This window comes from Camelus dromedarius, chromosome 24 (assembly GCF_036321535.1).
Source record: "Camelus dromedarius isolate mCamDro1 chromosome 24, mCamDro1.pat, whole genome shotgun sequence".
Classification (NCBI taxonomy): domain Eukaryota; kingdom Metazoa; phylum Chordata; class Mammalia; order Artiodactyla; family Camelidae; genus Camelus; species Camelus dromedarius.
The window spans coordinates 758,079-774,478 of NC_087459.1; the positions used below are offsets into that span (position 1 = coordinate 758,079).

General features: G+C 43.0%; 1 protein-coding gene across 2 annotated transcripts in view; it reads left to right on the top strand.

The window, feature by feature from the left end:
* Positions 1-16,400, top strand: part of CPPED1 (calcineurin like phosphoesterase domain containing 1) — a 182,282-nt gene that overhangs the window by 18,017 nt on the left and 147,865 nt on the right. For both annotated transcript variants that reach the window (XM_064478173.1, XM_010980031.3), the window contains exon 2: positions 3,168-3,386. In XM_064478173.1, coding sequence (XP_064334243.1) covers positions 3,168-3,386 — 219 coding nt within the window. The remainder of the gene's footprint in view (positions 1-3,167; positions 3,387-16,400) is intronic.

Sequence of the window (16,400 nt, forward strand, 5' to 3'; positions counted from 1 at the left end):
GGAGAGTGAAGGGAGAAGCAGGGGGCAGGCACTGGCCATGCCCTGGAGGGGCTGGCATGGTCAGCTCCCCCCAGGCTCTTGGAGATGTCAGTCAACTCATACCTATGCCCTGCCCTGGGCGTTAACTCCGGACTTCGGTGAAATAATTTTTAATGCAAATGTTAAGAATTCACTTTCCTAATATAAAAATTTACTCTTCCGAGGGGTGGGGTAGGTATAAATTTACGAAAGTTTCCTTCAGCTTATTAGTAAGCATTACAAGCCTCAAATATTTCTAACTCAGCCTTGATTAAAACTGAGATGAGACCAAAGATCACAAACTTCTATCGCAGGAATTTTAAGAGGATCCAGGTGCTTTTGAGAATGCAGAACCTCAAGTCAACAAAGTGCCTCGGTTCGATAGATAAGGTAGATGGAACAGTGGTATGGGAGCTGGCATTCATTTTGGGTCAAATGTATTTATTTTGTACCTTGTCATAAAATTGAGATTCTATCTAAGATTTTACGAGTAAGTAAACAAGTAATAATGAAAGATTTATTTTAATAACTCCAAAGACTATTGACTTTTTGAGACTATGACTGTTTGTCGTAGGGAACTATATTTGTTAAGAACATTCACTGTAGAAAACTGCTTATAAATTCTGTTTGGTGCAGCAGATTGATTTATGCCCCAACCTTGGGGTGACGATCATCTCCCTGATTAATTTATCCAGTTTAAACAGTTCTGCATACTGCCTTGGAAACAGGAACACAATATTCATCATGCAAAAAGCTTATTATTCAAGTAAAATAAATGATGCCAATAATTAACACAAATCAGAATCTCAGTGTTTTTTTTTTTTTGTGACACCAAACCTCAGCTCTTGAAGAAGTTTTGCTGACTCCTTCCTGGCCCTTTATCTAATCTTAGTGAATACTGTATAATAAATTACCTTGAGACTTGACAGCTTGAGACAGCTAACATGCATGACCTCACAGTTGCCATCAGGAATTGGGGTGCAGCCTAGCTGGGGAGTCCTGCTGTTGGGTCTCACGAGGGTTCAGTCAAGGTGCCACCTAGGGTGTGGTCTCATCTGAAAGCTTGCCTGGGGAGCGTCTTCTTCCAAGTTTAGTCCCGTGCTTGTTGGCAGGATTCAGTTCCCTTCAGGTTGTTGCATGGAGGGCCTCTGTTCATCACAGGCTGTTGGCCAGAGGCCTCCCTCAGCTCCTTGCCCTGTTGGCCTGTCCATAGTGGGACTCATCATGGCAGCCCTTTTCCTCCAAGACAAGGGCTCCGAGAGAGAGAGAGAGAGAGAGAGAGAGAGAGGAAAAGAGGAAAGTAAGAGTCTTTTTTTTTTTTAAGCCTAATCTCTTTTTTAAAAATCACTGTATTGAGGTGTGATGACATATAAAATGCTGCACATATTTAATGTGTACAAGTCAGTGAGTTTGGGGCTAAACCATCGCCACCATCAAGGTCGTAAACATCCGTCTCCTCCTACAGTTTCTCCCTGCTCCTTTTATTGTTGTTGTTGTCATTTTGTGCATGTGTGATAAGAACACTTAAAATCTACCTTCTTAGCGGATTTTAAGTGTACAATACAATATCGTTGGCTGTAGGCACCATGCTGTAGAGTAGATCTCCAGAACTTCTTTATCTAACTGAGTGTTTGTACTCTTTGATCATCATTTCCCCCACCCTCCAGCCTCTGGAAAGCACCATTCTACTCTCTGCTTCTACGAGTTTATCTGTTTTAGATTCCACATGTAAGTGAGGTCGTGCAGGTTTTGTCTTTCTGTGCTTGGCTTATTCCAGTTAGCTTGATATCTCCAGGTCCATCCTTACTGTCCCAAAGGGCAAAATTCCCCCCTTTTAAAGGCTGAATAATATTCCATTGTATGTATATACTGCATCTTCTTTCTCCATTCATCCATTAAGGAACATTTAGGTTGTTTCCATGTCTTGATCTAGCCAGTCTCTAAAGGTACCTCCCATCACTGTATTCTGCTTATTAGAAGCGAGTCACCAGGTCCAGCCCACACTCAAGGGGAGGGGATTGCACAGGGATGTGAATATTAGGACCCAGGGACCGTCGGGGGCATCCTGGAGTCTTTTCCCCATGGGTAGGAAGGGCTTAGTGAATCTGAGTTGACTGCCTTGTGGTGCTGGATGGCCATCCTTGGCAATGAGATGCATACAACAGGGTTCTGATGCGTACCCTGTTCAGACTGAGTCTAGGTCGGTTGTATTTGACTGAACAGCTGGCGTTCTGAGCTATAGGTCAAGAACCCGTGGATTCCCACACATGTACAGTTTGTTCTCAAAAGTATGTACAGGTAGTTTTGTCTTCTTAAGTCCTGGAAGAGGAATTAAGGAAAGGTGGCTTAAAGCCTGAGATCCGGGTGACAGTAAGCTAGGCCTAGTTGGTGGGAGGGTGGCCGTGGAATTATAAAAGCTTAGGACATCTTGACCTCAGGGATTTAGATCCGGCCACCTCAGGGAGGCCTTCCCCATGCATCCAATTTAAATTAGCCATCGCTTCCCCTTTAATTTTTGCACACCTTAGCATTTCCTCGTTAGCGTCTGTGTTTGTTTGTTTTTTATTCCCCCCAAACATTGACTAAGATTTCATTTCTGACACTGCCTTTCCCACCAGATAGCCGGAGCTTCCGAGCTCCAAGTTTCATAATTAAGATTTTATCATGTGCCCCAAAATAGTGCAAATTGTGCTCTTAAGTCTGGCATAGAAGATTTGAAAGCACTTCACCTAGTAATTTAAACGTAAGACTTCTGGCAGCTTTCAATTTGGGGTATTTTTAATTCTAATTAAAAAACTATTGAACATTAATATCCTCTATACAGCAGCTGTTGTGCCTCTGTACTCGATTTTGGCCGTCAAGCTCTTAAACAGCTTGGTTGTGTAGCTGTTACGGCCCACGTGGTTTTTCTTGGCCTTTGGGAATCGCCAGGTCCCAGGCATAATTAGTATAAATCAAAATCCTCTAGACTATGACAGGGAAATGGTATGTTTGAACAAGCAGCTTATTAAAATGACCTACTTAATTTAAGAAAAATATTGTATCCACTCGCACAGTAACCTGGATGCTTTCCCTGACAGATTTTATAATATTTCTTCTCTCTCTCTCCTTCTCTCTCTCTCTCTTTTTTTTTTTTTTTTCCTTTCAAGACAAGGAAAGGGAATGGAAAGGCCCCTTCTACTTCATCCAAGGTGCAGACCCACAGTTTGGACTGATGAAGGCCTGGTCCATGGGGGACTGTGACAGCGGTGGTGATGAGTGGGGGCAGGAGATCCGTCTGACTGAGCTAGCTGTTCAGGCCATCAACAAACTGGACCCCAAGCCCAAATTCTTTGTTCTGTGCGGGGACCTCATCCACGCCATGCCAGGTAAGACTTGTATCGGTGCTGTGACCTTTTCTCCTTCACCCAGAAAGAAAAAAAAAATTTTCTCTTAAAAGACGTCTCTATTCAGGAATGGCTGGTTCCTTTTCACGACTGTTGCAGTATCATCAAACATCAGAAAACACAAACTCGTTTTATATTTAGAATTTGGCAAGATTAATCACAGTAATTAGGCAGAGCTACAGTTCTGATGATCTGAGCTTACTATGAAAAATGGAACAGATTCCCACGGGTCACCTTTCTTCATTTCTAGGAGACAAACTTGAACTGGTTTCAGGTCCCATATCCATAAATGTAATCTCTTTTCATTTCTCTTCTCACACTTTTATTTCTCCTGTATTAGTGCTTTTTCAGTTTTAAGTTATAACCTAACTTGAACTGGATTAATTTTTTTTTGAAGATTAATGTTACCTTATGGGACTATATAAAGTCCAGGGGCAGATCTGGGCTTCAGGTGTGCTGTATCCAGGGACTCAGAGGTTGTTATCAGGATTTGGTCTCTTCGTCACTCAGTCCTGCTTTCCTCTGGGTTGAATTCAGTCTCGTGCAGGCTTTCTCTAGGTAGTGGCTCCTGGCAGCTCTAAGCTTATATCCCTCTTACTGAAACCACAACAGAGATTGTCTTATTCTTGGTGGCCCAGTCTGAGTTCCAGACCAACACCCATCCAGCTCCTATGGCCCCAAGAAGCCAGGGTCTGGGGTCAGCTCTATTGCAGCCAAGTGGTCAGAATAACAGGATGGTTCCTCTAAAGAAAAGTGAGATACTAGGAATGTGAAAATAACAGATGCCGTTTAGAACTTCCTTTTTGTTTTCTTCCCCTTTCCTACTCTGATATCCTCTCCCAGGCAAGTATAAAGCTCAGTGAGCAACTATAAGCAAGTGGAAACCACCCCTGCTTGTCTGGGAGGCAGAGCAGATGCCCATGGTCACTCTTATCTGTGTCCTAGTCTCAACGTAGTGGAACAGAGATGACCCAGAGACCATTGCAGAAAACACTGCAGTTGCTGTGGATGTTTGTTTTTGGCTAACTACCTTGTACACAAAGACTCCTGTTACGATTTCTAAAGCCTGTGGAATCTGAGACTCTCTGCAGCAAGCCTGGGTGCATTAATTCCTCCCCACCAGGGCTCACTTGTCTGGTTAGCCTACCTATCCAGAACAATCCCAGAGAGGACATGTGAGGATGGAAGAGGGACCACCCAGAATGGCTCTCCCTGAAGTCCAGGGAGTGTAACCGGCAGGGAGACCCCTCAGACCTTCCCTCATTCTCTGTTTATGCATGTTTTACCCCAAGTCATGATTGTGGACATGCCCACGTCATGGACTCCCACGGGGTAGAACCCAGTGATGCCATTCCTAGAAAAGCAGCCTGTCCTGCTGTTGGGCCTGTATGAAGGTGGCAGGATGGGGAAGAGAGGAAATACGGCAAGGGACAAAGACCTGCACTAGGGCTCAGATGGCCGGGATGCCAGCTCCACTGAGACGTTAGGTGCACTTGGCCAGACCCCTTACTTTCTTAGAGCCTCGGTTTCTGAGCCAAGAGCCCATTGATGCAGTAAGGATTTAAAACCGTGACAGTCTGGGGCCACACAGTACAGGGCAGACGACTCTGTACCTCCGTGCAGGTGCTGAACATCTCAGCAGCTGGGTACAGAAATATGTTCACAGGATGGTGCTGAGTTTTGTTTTGTCAAGAGGTAAAATCATAGCCAACTATGAACTTGGCTGTCCTTGGTGACTCTGGCTGAGGGTTCCCCAGTGCTGAGACTGTACACTGCTAAAGTGACCACAGAGTACCCCAGTTTCTAAAGGAGTTAGAAATCATGGCAGGACTCGGAGTCTTGGTTCGCAAGGTAAACCAAGGTAATGTGTTAGTTGGTCCAGCAGAATAATGGTACTTCCAAACGGTCTGATTTGCAGTTAGCTGGTTTCTTTGGAATCATTTGGCCCTATATGCGCTAGCATCAGCTCGAGCTCTCACTCTGGACCACACAGTGAGCAAACTTCTGCTTTTATTGGATCCTTGAACACAGATTCCAAATTTAGTGTTTTTCTGTCCAGTGGTTGTTTTTTTTTTTTTTTCTCTGAAAATAGAATATTATGAGGCTCTCTACAATTATATAACATGTTCTTGTAGATGTTTACCGACTGGTTCTGAATTATGTTAATATATTCAGTCATATTTCAAAGTAAGATTTAAAAAAAAAGGATTCCGTATGATTACATTGCTGCTTAAATAAAGTGTACTGAACATAAGACAATTAAAAGGTAAGAGTTTTTATGATCAACTCTACCAGTGGGTCAGAAGACCTTATAAATGTGAACTGGCAAACTTTTTGAGTACTTGTTTATATTCAGTGTGACTCGAGTGGAATTTTATCTGTTCTGAAAATTTGGACTGTTTTGAAGTTGTAACTGAGCCAGGACTCAGTTGCAGGTCTGTAACTGTTTTGAATATTGTGGCCTGAGATTTAAACAGAACATTTTGAAACTAGTTAACCATTTTTTTTTTTGCATTTAATTGCATTTTTTAATATGCAATTAGTGGCTTCCCCCTCATTTAGCTCATATGCAGGGGCAGACGCTGGAAAAGTAATTATTTGCTTTGACTGCTTAGCACATTGTTAATTATCAAATGCACATATTAATAGACAAATAAAATCAGAGCACATACTTTTAATTCTACCATAAATAATATCTTGGGCCAAGCAGTTTTAAGTTCAAATTGAAGAAAAAGAACAAATCATGCTTTTTCTAAGGAAAGTCATAATTCGCTTTTCCATTGTAAATATCCATCATAATATTCACTCATCTACAAATATTGACTGTGTGCAAACGAAGTGCCGGTTACAGCGCAAGACGCTGTGGATGTAATAGTTGGAAATGAGAGACCAGCCCTGTCATGGAGCTTACAGTCTGGTGAGGGAAGTGCAAAGTCCAGGGTGGCTAAGAGGCACCTTTGGTGCCAGGGCCTGCAGGAAGACGTCTAAGAAGTGCAGGGTAGAGTCCATTTGGTCTTGAAACGTATGTTTTCATTCTACAGGTGTATTTTTGGTTGTCTTGGTATTTTCTTATTTTATAAAGCTTCTCTATGGGGATAAAGCACATTATAAATAGCAGATGAAGACTTGTACAAATATTGAGACCATTGATTTTCAGTCCTTCACTCTGAAGCGCAGGGTGACTTTCTTCAGGCCGCCTGACACTGAGGCATCGACCCACCGACGCTGTCCCCAGGAGCCTTGTTAGATTTCAGTAGTTACGTGGGAGGCCGACAGATCGGAATGTGATGATACAGTCAGAGGGCAGGAGGGTCCCTTCAGTCTTTGGAACAGTTTGCTGTTAACGCATGCATCCGTCCCTGTTTGGTAACAAGTGCCATAACCAAACAAAACAGATGTGGGAAGAATTCTTCCCTTGCTGTAAAGTCTCCTTGAAGACTTTGTTGTTTTTGACCTCTGCCTGGGCAGCTGTCATACCATGTTGTTTCCGCTGACTCAGCCTCCGCAAGTCCTCTGTTAACGTAAAGTGAGGCAAACCTGCATTAGCATCGTTTCGATAGATGGTGTATTCCTTTCCTGTGGCCGCTGTAAAAATGACTGCAAACTTAGTGGCTTAAAGCAACACAGATTTATTCTCTTACAGTCCTGGGGGACAGAAGCGTAAAATGAGTTTGCGGGGCTGCTTTCCTCCTGGAGGTTCCAGCTTCTAGACCCATTTCTTGGGTCAAGGCCTCTTCCTCCATCTTCAAAGCCAGCCACATAGCATCTTCTCTCCTCACTGACCGTTGAGTCATCCTCTCATTTTCTGTCACTCCTGCCCTCCTGCTTCCCTTGTGATTACATCGTCCTATTCAGATAGCCGAGGGTAACCCCTTCATCTCAAGAGCCTTAACTTTATCACGTCTGCAAATTCCCTTTTGCCTTGTAAGTTATCATATTTATAGATTCCGGGGATTGGGCTGTGGACAACTTTGGGGGACCATTATTCAGCCAGCCACAGCTGGCAAGGATGAATTCTGGGTCTGTTATCTGCCGCACGGAGGTCCCTTGGGGAGGCCGAGCTTCCTCTGCAGCTGGAGACCCCCAGGTGAATCTTAATGGAGTTTGAGAAGCACTTAGTGGACTGAAATGCACAGTGCCCTGGGGTTTGTTTTGTTTTGTTTTGTTGTTCGCTTTCCGATGTATTATGAACAGTTTTTGTGGGTAAGCAAGTGGTTTGTGAAAATTCCCTTTAACTCTTAAAGATAGTGGTATTTAGCAGGAAGACCCTCATTGCTTTAGACTTAACCATGCTCAGCTTCAAGGGGAAATGGTTTAAGTTTGTAGGTTTTGTTTTGCTTTCTAAAGAACGGTTTGGATATCTAAGGCAGAGTGACCTCTGCTATGCAGGACTTCCAAAACAGGACTTTACCAAGATAGGCAGGAAAACAGCCACACCTCTATCTGTCTTAAAAGGATCTTTATGTGGAATGGTTGGGGAGCTAGCACTGGTTCTTTGGTTTGGGTCATGTACGTGGACATAATCCTTTATCTGCCATCCCAAAGTTCAGAAAGGTCTGAACTGCAAGCGTTTTTGCTTACTTTTGAAGCTAACTCAGTTGGTGGCAAAACTGACCTGAGCTGACAGGAGGCTATTTATAGTCTCGTTATTTATCCTACTTAGTGAGATCGTTGATATGTTTTGCTAGTGAAATACTACTGTGTTCTGTTACGGGGTGCTCTCTGAGACCCAGCTGGATGTGTTATTTAAGGTGCGCCCTACGCCCATATTGCTATTTTAAAGTTTAAAAAACTCCAGATTTCTAGCCAGATCTGGCCCACAGCATTTTGGATAAGAACATATGGATCTGCAATGTTGATAATTTGGAATTTAGAGATGAAGAAACCTTTCATCACTAGAAGCAGAAGGCTCTTTCTTTCCTCTCGTTTACTGTCATCCCCTAAGTTAACCCTCTGCACACCCTTTGCACAGTAACCACATTTCAAAGTTAAAAGGCTCCCAGGCATCTTTTATTTGAATTTTGGGGACCATTCCTGTTGGGACCCAAGTGACTGACTGTGAAAATGGTATTGAATTCAGAAACGATTCTGACAAATTCAAAGAGAGGATATGGGCAAAAAAGTGAAGGTTGCTGTAGCGCAGAATAATCCGCTTAGGTGGAAAAGTCTTAACTTCAAGGCGGAGGAGGACTGGGCTTCTGGAGATATGGCTGCAGCAGGCAGGAGGGGAAAGGCACCAGTGGCGTGGTGTTGAGGAGTGGGAGACACCAGGGGAGTGGAAAGTAACACTTCCCGTGTGTGGAATTGTGGTTTTCCCAGAAGACCCAAGTGGAACCCAAAAAGTTCTCTCTCCTTCTAGTTGGGTAGCCCCTCCCCTTAAATTAGATGTGAAGGGCTGGGCCAAGGTCCAGATGCGTGTAGCCATGGCCAAGTGACCTTCCCCTCTTGGAATGAGCCCCACTTCTCATTCGATGATGAGTGAATCGAATTGGGAAGTAAAGCAAGATAGAACGCTTTGGTGTGCTAGGCTTCAGACCAAGAATAAGCCATTTGTCCTGCTGTCCTTCACATCATCCAAGAAAGTGGGTATTTATTTTCCCCCAGCCGGGCAGGCACAAACATGTGAACGCAATTCTGGAACAAGACAGACTATGATAAGCAAAGCCTCGGAGAAGTAATTTTGAAAACTAAAACCCGGATTAAGGCTCTGGCCAGGAAAAGGCCTTACCTCCTCCCTCCAACCTCTGAGTTCATCCTCCCCCGGAAACTTGCTTCTAAATTCCTCAAGGGCAGTAGGTGTGTGTATCTGTGTTGGTGTGTATTTTCATCTAGTGCCCAACACTGGGCACGTGAATGGTGCTCAGTGAATGCAGGTCGAGCAAATCACTGTATGTTTCTCATGGTCCTTAGCAAGTAGCTCACATGTGGTATGCACCCGGTACAAATTTCTGGATTAAATGAGTAATCAATTCATTTATTTAACAAGTTTCTATTAAGTGCTGACTTTGTGGCAGGCACTGTTCCAGATGCTGGCGCTCCATCAGTGAATAAAACCAACAAAAATCCATGCTTGACCTAAAAAATAAGGAGCGTGGACCCATGGAAACATGAAATTATTATTATTTTTCTCATTCTCATCTTTTGTAGGATTCAAACTCAAGTAGCTGCTGATCTAGTTTACTGTTATTTTATTAGGTTTTAGAATTATACAAGTAATATGTGAATGTAGTCTCTTTGTGAAGATTTAAAATCCGTATCTAGAATAAACTGTGTAACCCCCACCTAGGTCCTACCCTTGGGGTCACCGTAATTAAAAGTATGTATGTTTGTAAGCAACCTGGTCTTATATAAGTGTCATCATTCTGTGCACATTGTTCCATGACTTAATTTTTTCCCCCTTGCAGCTATCTAGAAAATCCTTTTACGGTGATACACAGAGGTTTATGTCAGGCTTTTAATAACTGCGTTGCATTCTGTGGCTCAGAGTCTCCTGAGTGGGTAGTCCTCCCTCCTGGCCATCGCCAGGAGTGATCATCTAAACCACACTGCTGTCAGGGGTTCTTCTTGTCTACTCAGGTCAGGTTTTCTTTAGGTTTGAAGTCAGATGAATTGGCTGGTTTAGGACCTACCTGCTCTAGCTCCTGCCATGAGAGAACAGTTGGCAGGCAGTTCGCTCTGCAGCTCCCGGGAGGACCTCTCGCAGGGACTGACCACACCTTCCTTCCATATTATCTGTTCTGGGCACCAGCATCTCAGCCCATCATACAAGTGAGGTGTGCCCGCCCTGCCCACCACATTTTGGTCCTCAGAGTTTCCACTGAACGGAAATCCTTTTGCCCCTATTGCTGTAGGATTTGTTCCTGTTGTTGTTTTTAAAAGAAGCACAGCTAACTCATATTCAATTCCTCGACTGTGTAATTAGCCCTGAGTTGTTATTTTTTAAGTGCCTATTCTAGGCTCCACGAAATGCCACTACTTAAAGACAATTTACCACACAGCTTGCCATACAGAAACATAAAAGGCAGGTTCTGTGTGTGCGAGGAAGTGACATGCCTCGGTTAAAACATCACCAGGCCCCCGAGCGGGCCAGGCCGCCGACCAGCCCTTCCAAGCGGGTAGTTTGTGGGCTGAATGCTGAGCAGGGGCGACCCAGAGCAATCAGCCAGCCTGGGGCTCCTGGGCTCCTTCACCTCCATTATAAGTGCTGTTGAAGCATCCAGGCAATCAGTGACAATGCCTCCCTTCTGCTGAGGCTGATTGAAAGTGGTTTGAACTAATTTACGTAATGTTACTAATTAGAGAACTCGGAGCATTATTGGAGAAGTTATTTCTGATTATGTGTGTGATCTGAAGTAACGTCTCTGGGAGCGGAGATCGTCTCCCCTCCCGTTGCCCCATGCCAGCCTCTGCCACATGGTGTCCTGGCAGAGGGACGCTGTGCTCCCTGCCCTAGTCAGGACATCGCAACCTGCTCTGTACCTCCGACCCCTTTGGCAGCTTGGTGAAGCCTCGGGACCACCTCTCAGAATAATGTTTTTAAATGCATGAAATCCAATGCACAGGACACCAATTATCATATTGAAATACAGTTATCAAAATACTTTAAAATTTATTTGATAGAGTAAAAGACATGCTCCTTTGAAGGATCTGTTATTATATAACACAGTCTAACAGCAAGGCTAATAGCTGCCATAATTTCAAAGTGGGGCTGAGCTTAATCGAGCAACACTGTGAGGTATACGCCGCGACTGTAATGGGTATGAAGAATCCTCGTGATTTCTGGGGGTGACGGCGTCACAGGAGCATGAGTACCTCTGTGGTTTTCCGCCTAACTTCACAGTAGAAGGAAATGCTGAGTATCAGTTAGACGTCAGTGAAAATGTAGTTTTTTCCCCATGCAGGTTCACAGATCCGCGTGGATTCCCGATTAAGAGCCCTTACCTGTGTGCACACGCGGACACACTCTGTGTGACTAGTTGGAGCTGTCTCTTCATAGTCAATATTTGGATATTGTGATTGACCAAGGCATAAACTCAATGGCAGAAACTCTGTTTTTAATTAAAGGCTAAAAGTCTTCTTAATTGTGGCTAGGAAAATGTGGACGTTTGATTAGTCACTGAAAAGAAATGAACAGAATAACAGGAACTAGTTAACCATTGTCTTTTGATTAAGGGGAAAAAAAAAAAACTTCCTTACTCCTCTCTCTCTCTCACTGGTCTCCAGTGTTTGGCTCAAAAACTGACAACTGGAAGAGTCTTGTCTTATTTGTTCGTTTGTTCCAGGCTTAAAAAAAAAAAAAGAAGACTTAAAACAGAGACAGACAATGAGAAAATAAAAGAAGCAACCAGTCAGGACCAAAGAAAATCACGTTAGGAACTCAAGACCAGAGAGAGAGAGAGAGAGGCAGAAACAAAGAGGCAGGTCTTCAGGGCTCTTGTGGTTGGTGAGGTGGAGGGTTTGCCAGGGAGAGGAGCGAGAGTTGTCAAAGACACAGATGCACACCCGTATCTAAGAACACAGTGTTTCCTAGAAAATTGTAGATTAAAAGAAACTTTTTATGAGGATCCTATCTGCTGCACTGAGTAACATGACATCAAACAAGGGGACTTCAGAAGCTAGGATTCTTTTTTTTTTTTTTTTTTTTGACAGTTATTACTCCGTGTCATCACTGCACTAAATGCATTTCATTAATTCTTTCATTTAATTTTCACAGTAATATGGAATAAATACCCTACTCTGCCTTCTCTATATTAACTGTGTATGGCAGGCTTTATAGGAACCTAAAGGTTTTTCTCTATTGAGGTGTTTGGTTAGCATGTCCTTGAGCTGTCTGAAAATGGACATGGTCTTCAGGAATAAGGAAGTATTCTTACCAGCTTTCCCTGTAGTAAGAACACAGTTAACTTCCCAGTGAGAAAACATAATTACCTTGGCACAAGACACAAGCTAATACATCCCTCTTCGATCGCGTAGAATCTCATCTGTGCATCTTATTTTTTCATACGGAAGCTGGGATGCTTACCCCAGGTGCGAGGTCCATGAATAGGCTTCATCTGGACAGCGAGCCCCATCAGGCTGGGCAGAATCCAGTGTATTTGCATAGATGCTTTGGGGAGGGGAGTTGGGAGAAGATCTGCGTAGCTTTTTCCTCACTCTGTGACTCAGAAGAAGAATAAGGAACCAAGGAGCCAACATCACTTCTGATCTGAGTATTCCTGTTTCTTGATTCTCATCTGAGGACCCTTTTTCTTAGTTGTTTAAATGCACCAGTTTAACCTCAGTCTCTTCTTCCAAAGCTGTAAAGTGCATACATTTCCTGTCAATAGCATTTAAAAATATTAGGTGTTCTATCAGTTTCAGCTTCTTGAAGAAATTTCTCCTAGAGCTCTGTTTCCTGACTGGTTACTCTCCAAGTCTAACAGCTGTCATCTTGGGACCTCCATCCCCATCCTAGGGACTGACTACCTTTCCCTCATGCTGGATCCCCGTTTCTTTCCTTTGTAGCAGACAGTGATTGTAGAGGCTGTTAGGCAAAGAGCCCGTGGCAGGCTGCTCAGAGACACTGGGCCAGCCCTCTGAGCAGAAGGCCACTGAGCAGAATAGCCTTGGGGCCCAGTTCACCCTCCACCCATCCTTGAGCGCTCCTAGGAGGTGGTGGATGGATGCGATGGACTCTTGCAGAATCCCTGGCAAGCTGATACAGTGTCTGCAGAACCAGAGTCTTTCCAGCTTATGCTTAGCTGATTGGAATATTTACATTTTCCCTTTTATTGTTTTTGCTCTAAATATTTGTTTTCTGGAAGCGGGACATTTCACCTCCTTAATGGGCCTATTATCTGAGACTAAATGAAATACTAAAAGGAAGCATGATCCCAGAGGAGTTCAGTTACCAAATAATTGCTCAAGTGATCGGAATGTGAAATGAAAAAAAAAAGAGAGGTTGGCAAAGGGAACACATTTCAGTGCCGGAGCCGCTGAGGACACGTATTTTGTAACCCCCAGAATTTAGACACTCACCTGCGTGTTTGGAATTCCATATTGTTCCTTTTAGTTCCTGAATAGTTTACTGGCAAACCACGGTAAGTTCTTTTCAATATATAGTATTTGGGTTGTATAAAAAATTTACCACTCCTTTCCTTCTTTATATGCTATTTGGGTGAAATACTGCTGTCATAATGCATAAATATTCTTGTGAAGAGATTTTGTATTGATCTGTAAGGTAGCAACTTTAGAAATTTCACTTGGACAATACATTTTCCTTAACCTGCTTTTTTTTTCCTCCCCAAACCCATGAAAGTATATCTTATAACAAAGGCTCCTACTGTGTCAAACAGTTTATTTTATTAATTGTATCCTAAGTTGGTTCAGCGTACAGATTCAACAGTGATTTGCTATAAATGTCCAGGAGTAGCCTGTGTAATAAATCGTAGCTGTTAGGTGCAAAATTAAATGAATCTTGTGTAATATGTGTAATTTAAAAACCGGTAGAACCTGATTAAACTTGGATCTGATAGCAGTGTGGTGCCAGATCACCACGTGAGTGATATTTATGCTTGTGAAGTTTTAAATCACTAAATTTCCATACCTAATTTCAGTTAATCAGGGAAAGATAATGGAAGGGGTTTGAGATGGAAAGGATGATGGCTTCATAAATTCTCCGGGACTAGATGAAAGTAAATGCTTTTAATTGAAGGAATGAGTCATTTTCTTAAGTCCTGCCCAAGGCTGCTTATGCCGATACGGTGCTTTGCAGCAGAGTGTCCTCCTGTTCCGCCAGTCACTGCCCACGCCCTTGACCGCTGGCCACTGAAGTCAGGTAATTCGACCTTAATTCACTTACTCGTTGGTTTGTCTGATTGAGAATAGCAAGTAAGCGTGGAGGGTCTGCTTATTTGCCTGGCACTGCTTAGCAGGAAGCCAGCCCAGTGCCTGTCCTCAGGAAGCTTCCTGTCTGGGAGAGAGGAGGGTTGGGGAAAGCCATACGAATACGGAGTGAGTGACACTAGGCGTGGGGCCCTGATCCAGGGGGGAAGAGAAGGCTGCCTTGAAACTGGAGTAGTGTCAGGCAGCCTTCCTGTGCCACGCTCACAGTTCAAAAATTCCAATCAAATCGAACAGGACTAAAAGGTACTCAGAAAAAAAAAGGGAATGTTCCTGCTACCACTGACCTACTTCTCAGAGGAGACCCACGATGATTATTTTTTCATGAAAAACCGCAGAAAATTGTCAAGCTTAGGGCTTTACACGCACGTAGAGCAAAAAGTACTTTTGTGAAAAGTACAAATGGAAGCAAAAAAGATGTGTTTACTTGGTTTCTGGTAGCAGTAGGTACTTCTCAGTGGACGAGATAGCAGCCTGTGTTTGAGCTGTCCCCAGCTGGTGGGCATTTAAGTTGTGTCCAGTGTCCTGTGGTCCCCAGGGCCCCAGCTTGAGCCTGCACCCCTGTGTACATGTGTGGCTGTTAAGGACAAGGGCTATGAAGTCTGACTGCTCAAATTCAAATCCTACGTCCCTCTTCCACGAGCCGGGTGGCCTTGGGCAATTTACCTTATCTCTCTAGCCGAGTTTCTTATCTGTAAAATGCAGATAATAAGGGTACTACTTGGTAGGCAGCTCATAAAACTTGAAAAAGTGCTTAAACACTGTCAGGCATTTAATACCATCCAATAACTACAGTTACTTTCACTAGTTTTTTTTTTTTTAAATTAAAGCTTTATTGAGATACAATTCCCATATCATGTAATCCACCAATTTAAAGTGTACAATCCAAGAATATACAATGGAATAAAGACAGTCTATTCAGCAAATGGTGTTGGGAAAACTGGACAGCAGCATGTAAAACAATGAAGCTAGAACACTCCCTTACACCATATACAAAAATCAACTCAAAATGGATCAAAGACTTAAACATAAGACAAGATACAATAAACCTCCTAGAGGAAAACATAGGCAAAAATTATCTGACATACATTTCAAAAATTTTCTCCTAGAAGAAATAAAAGCAAGAATAAACAAATGGGACCTAATGAAACTTACAAGCTTCTGCACAGCAAAGGAAACCAGAAGTAAAACAAGAAGACAACCTACGGAATGGGAGAAATTTTTGCAAATGAAACTGACAAAGGCTTGATCTCCAGAATATATAAGCAGCTCATACGACTCAATAAGAAAAAAATAAACAACCCAATCCAAAAATGGGCAGAAGACCTAAACAAGCAATTCTCCAAGGAAGACATACAAATGATCAAAAGGCACATGATAAAATGCTCAACATCACTAATTATCAGAGAAATGCAAATCAAAACTACAATGAGGTATCATCTCACACCAGTCAGAATGGCCGTCATTCAAAAATCCACAAATGACAAATGCTGGAGAGGCTGTGGAGAAAGGGGAACCCTCCTACACTGCTGGTGGGAATGCAGTTTGGTGCAGCCACTATGGAAAACAGTGTGGAGATTCCTCAAAAGACTAGGAATACACTTACTGTATGACCCAGGAATCCCACTCCCAGGCTTGTATCCAGAAGGAACCCTACTTCAGGATGACACCTGCACCCAATGTTCATAGCAGCACTATTTACAATAGCCAAAACATGGAAACAGCCTAAATGTCCATCAACAGATGACTGGATAAAGAAGATGTGGTATATTTATATAATGGAATACTACTCAGCCATAAAAACCGACAACATAATGCCATTTGCAGCAACATGGATGCTCCTGGAGAATGTCATTCTAAGTGAAGTAAGCCAGAAAGAGAGAGAAAAATACCATATGAGATCGCTCATATGTGGAATCTAAAAAACAAAAACAAAAACAAACAAACAAACAAACAAAAACAAAGCGTAAATACAGGACAGAAATAGACTCGTAGACAGAGAATACAGACTTGTGGTTACCAGGGGGGTGGAGGGTGGGAAGGGATAGACTGTGATTTCAAAATTGTAGAATAGATAAACAAGATTATACTGTACAGCACAGGGAAATATGCACA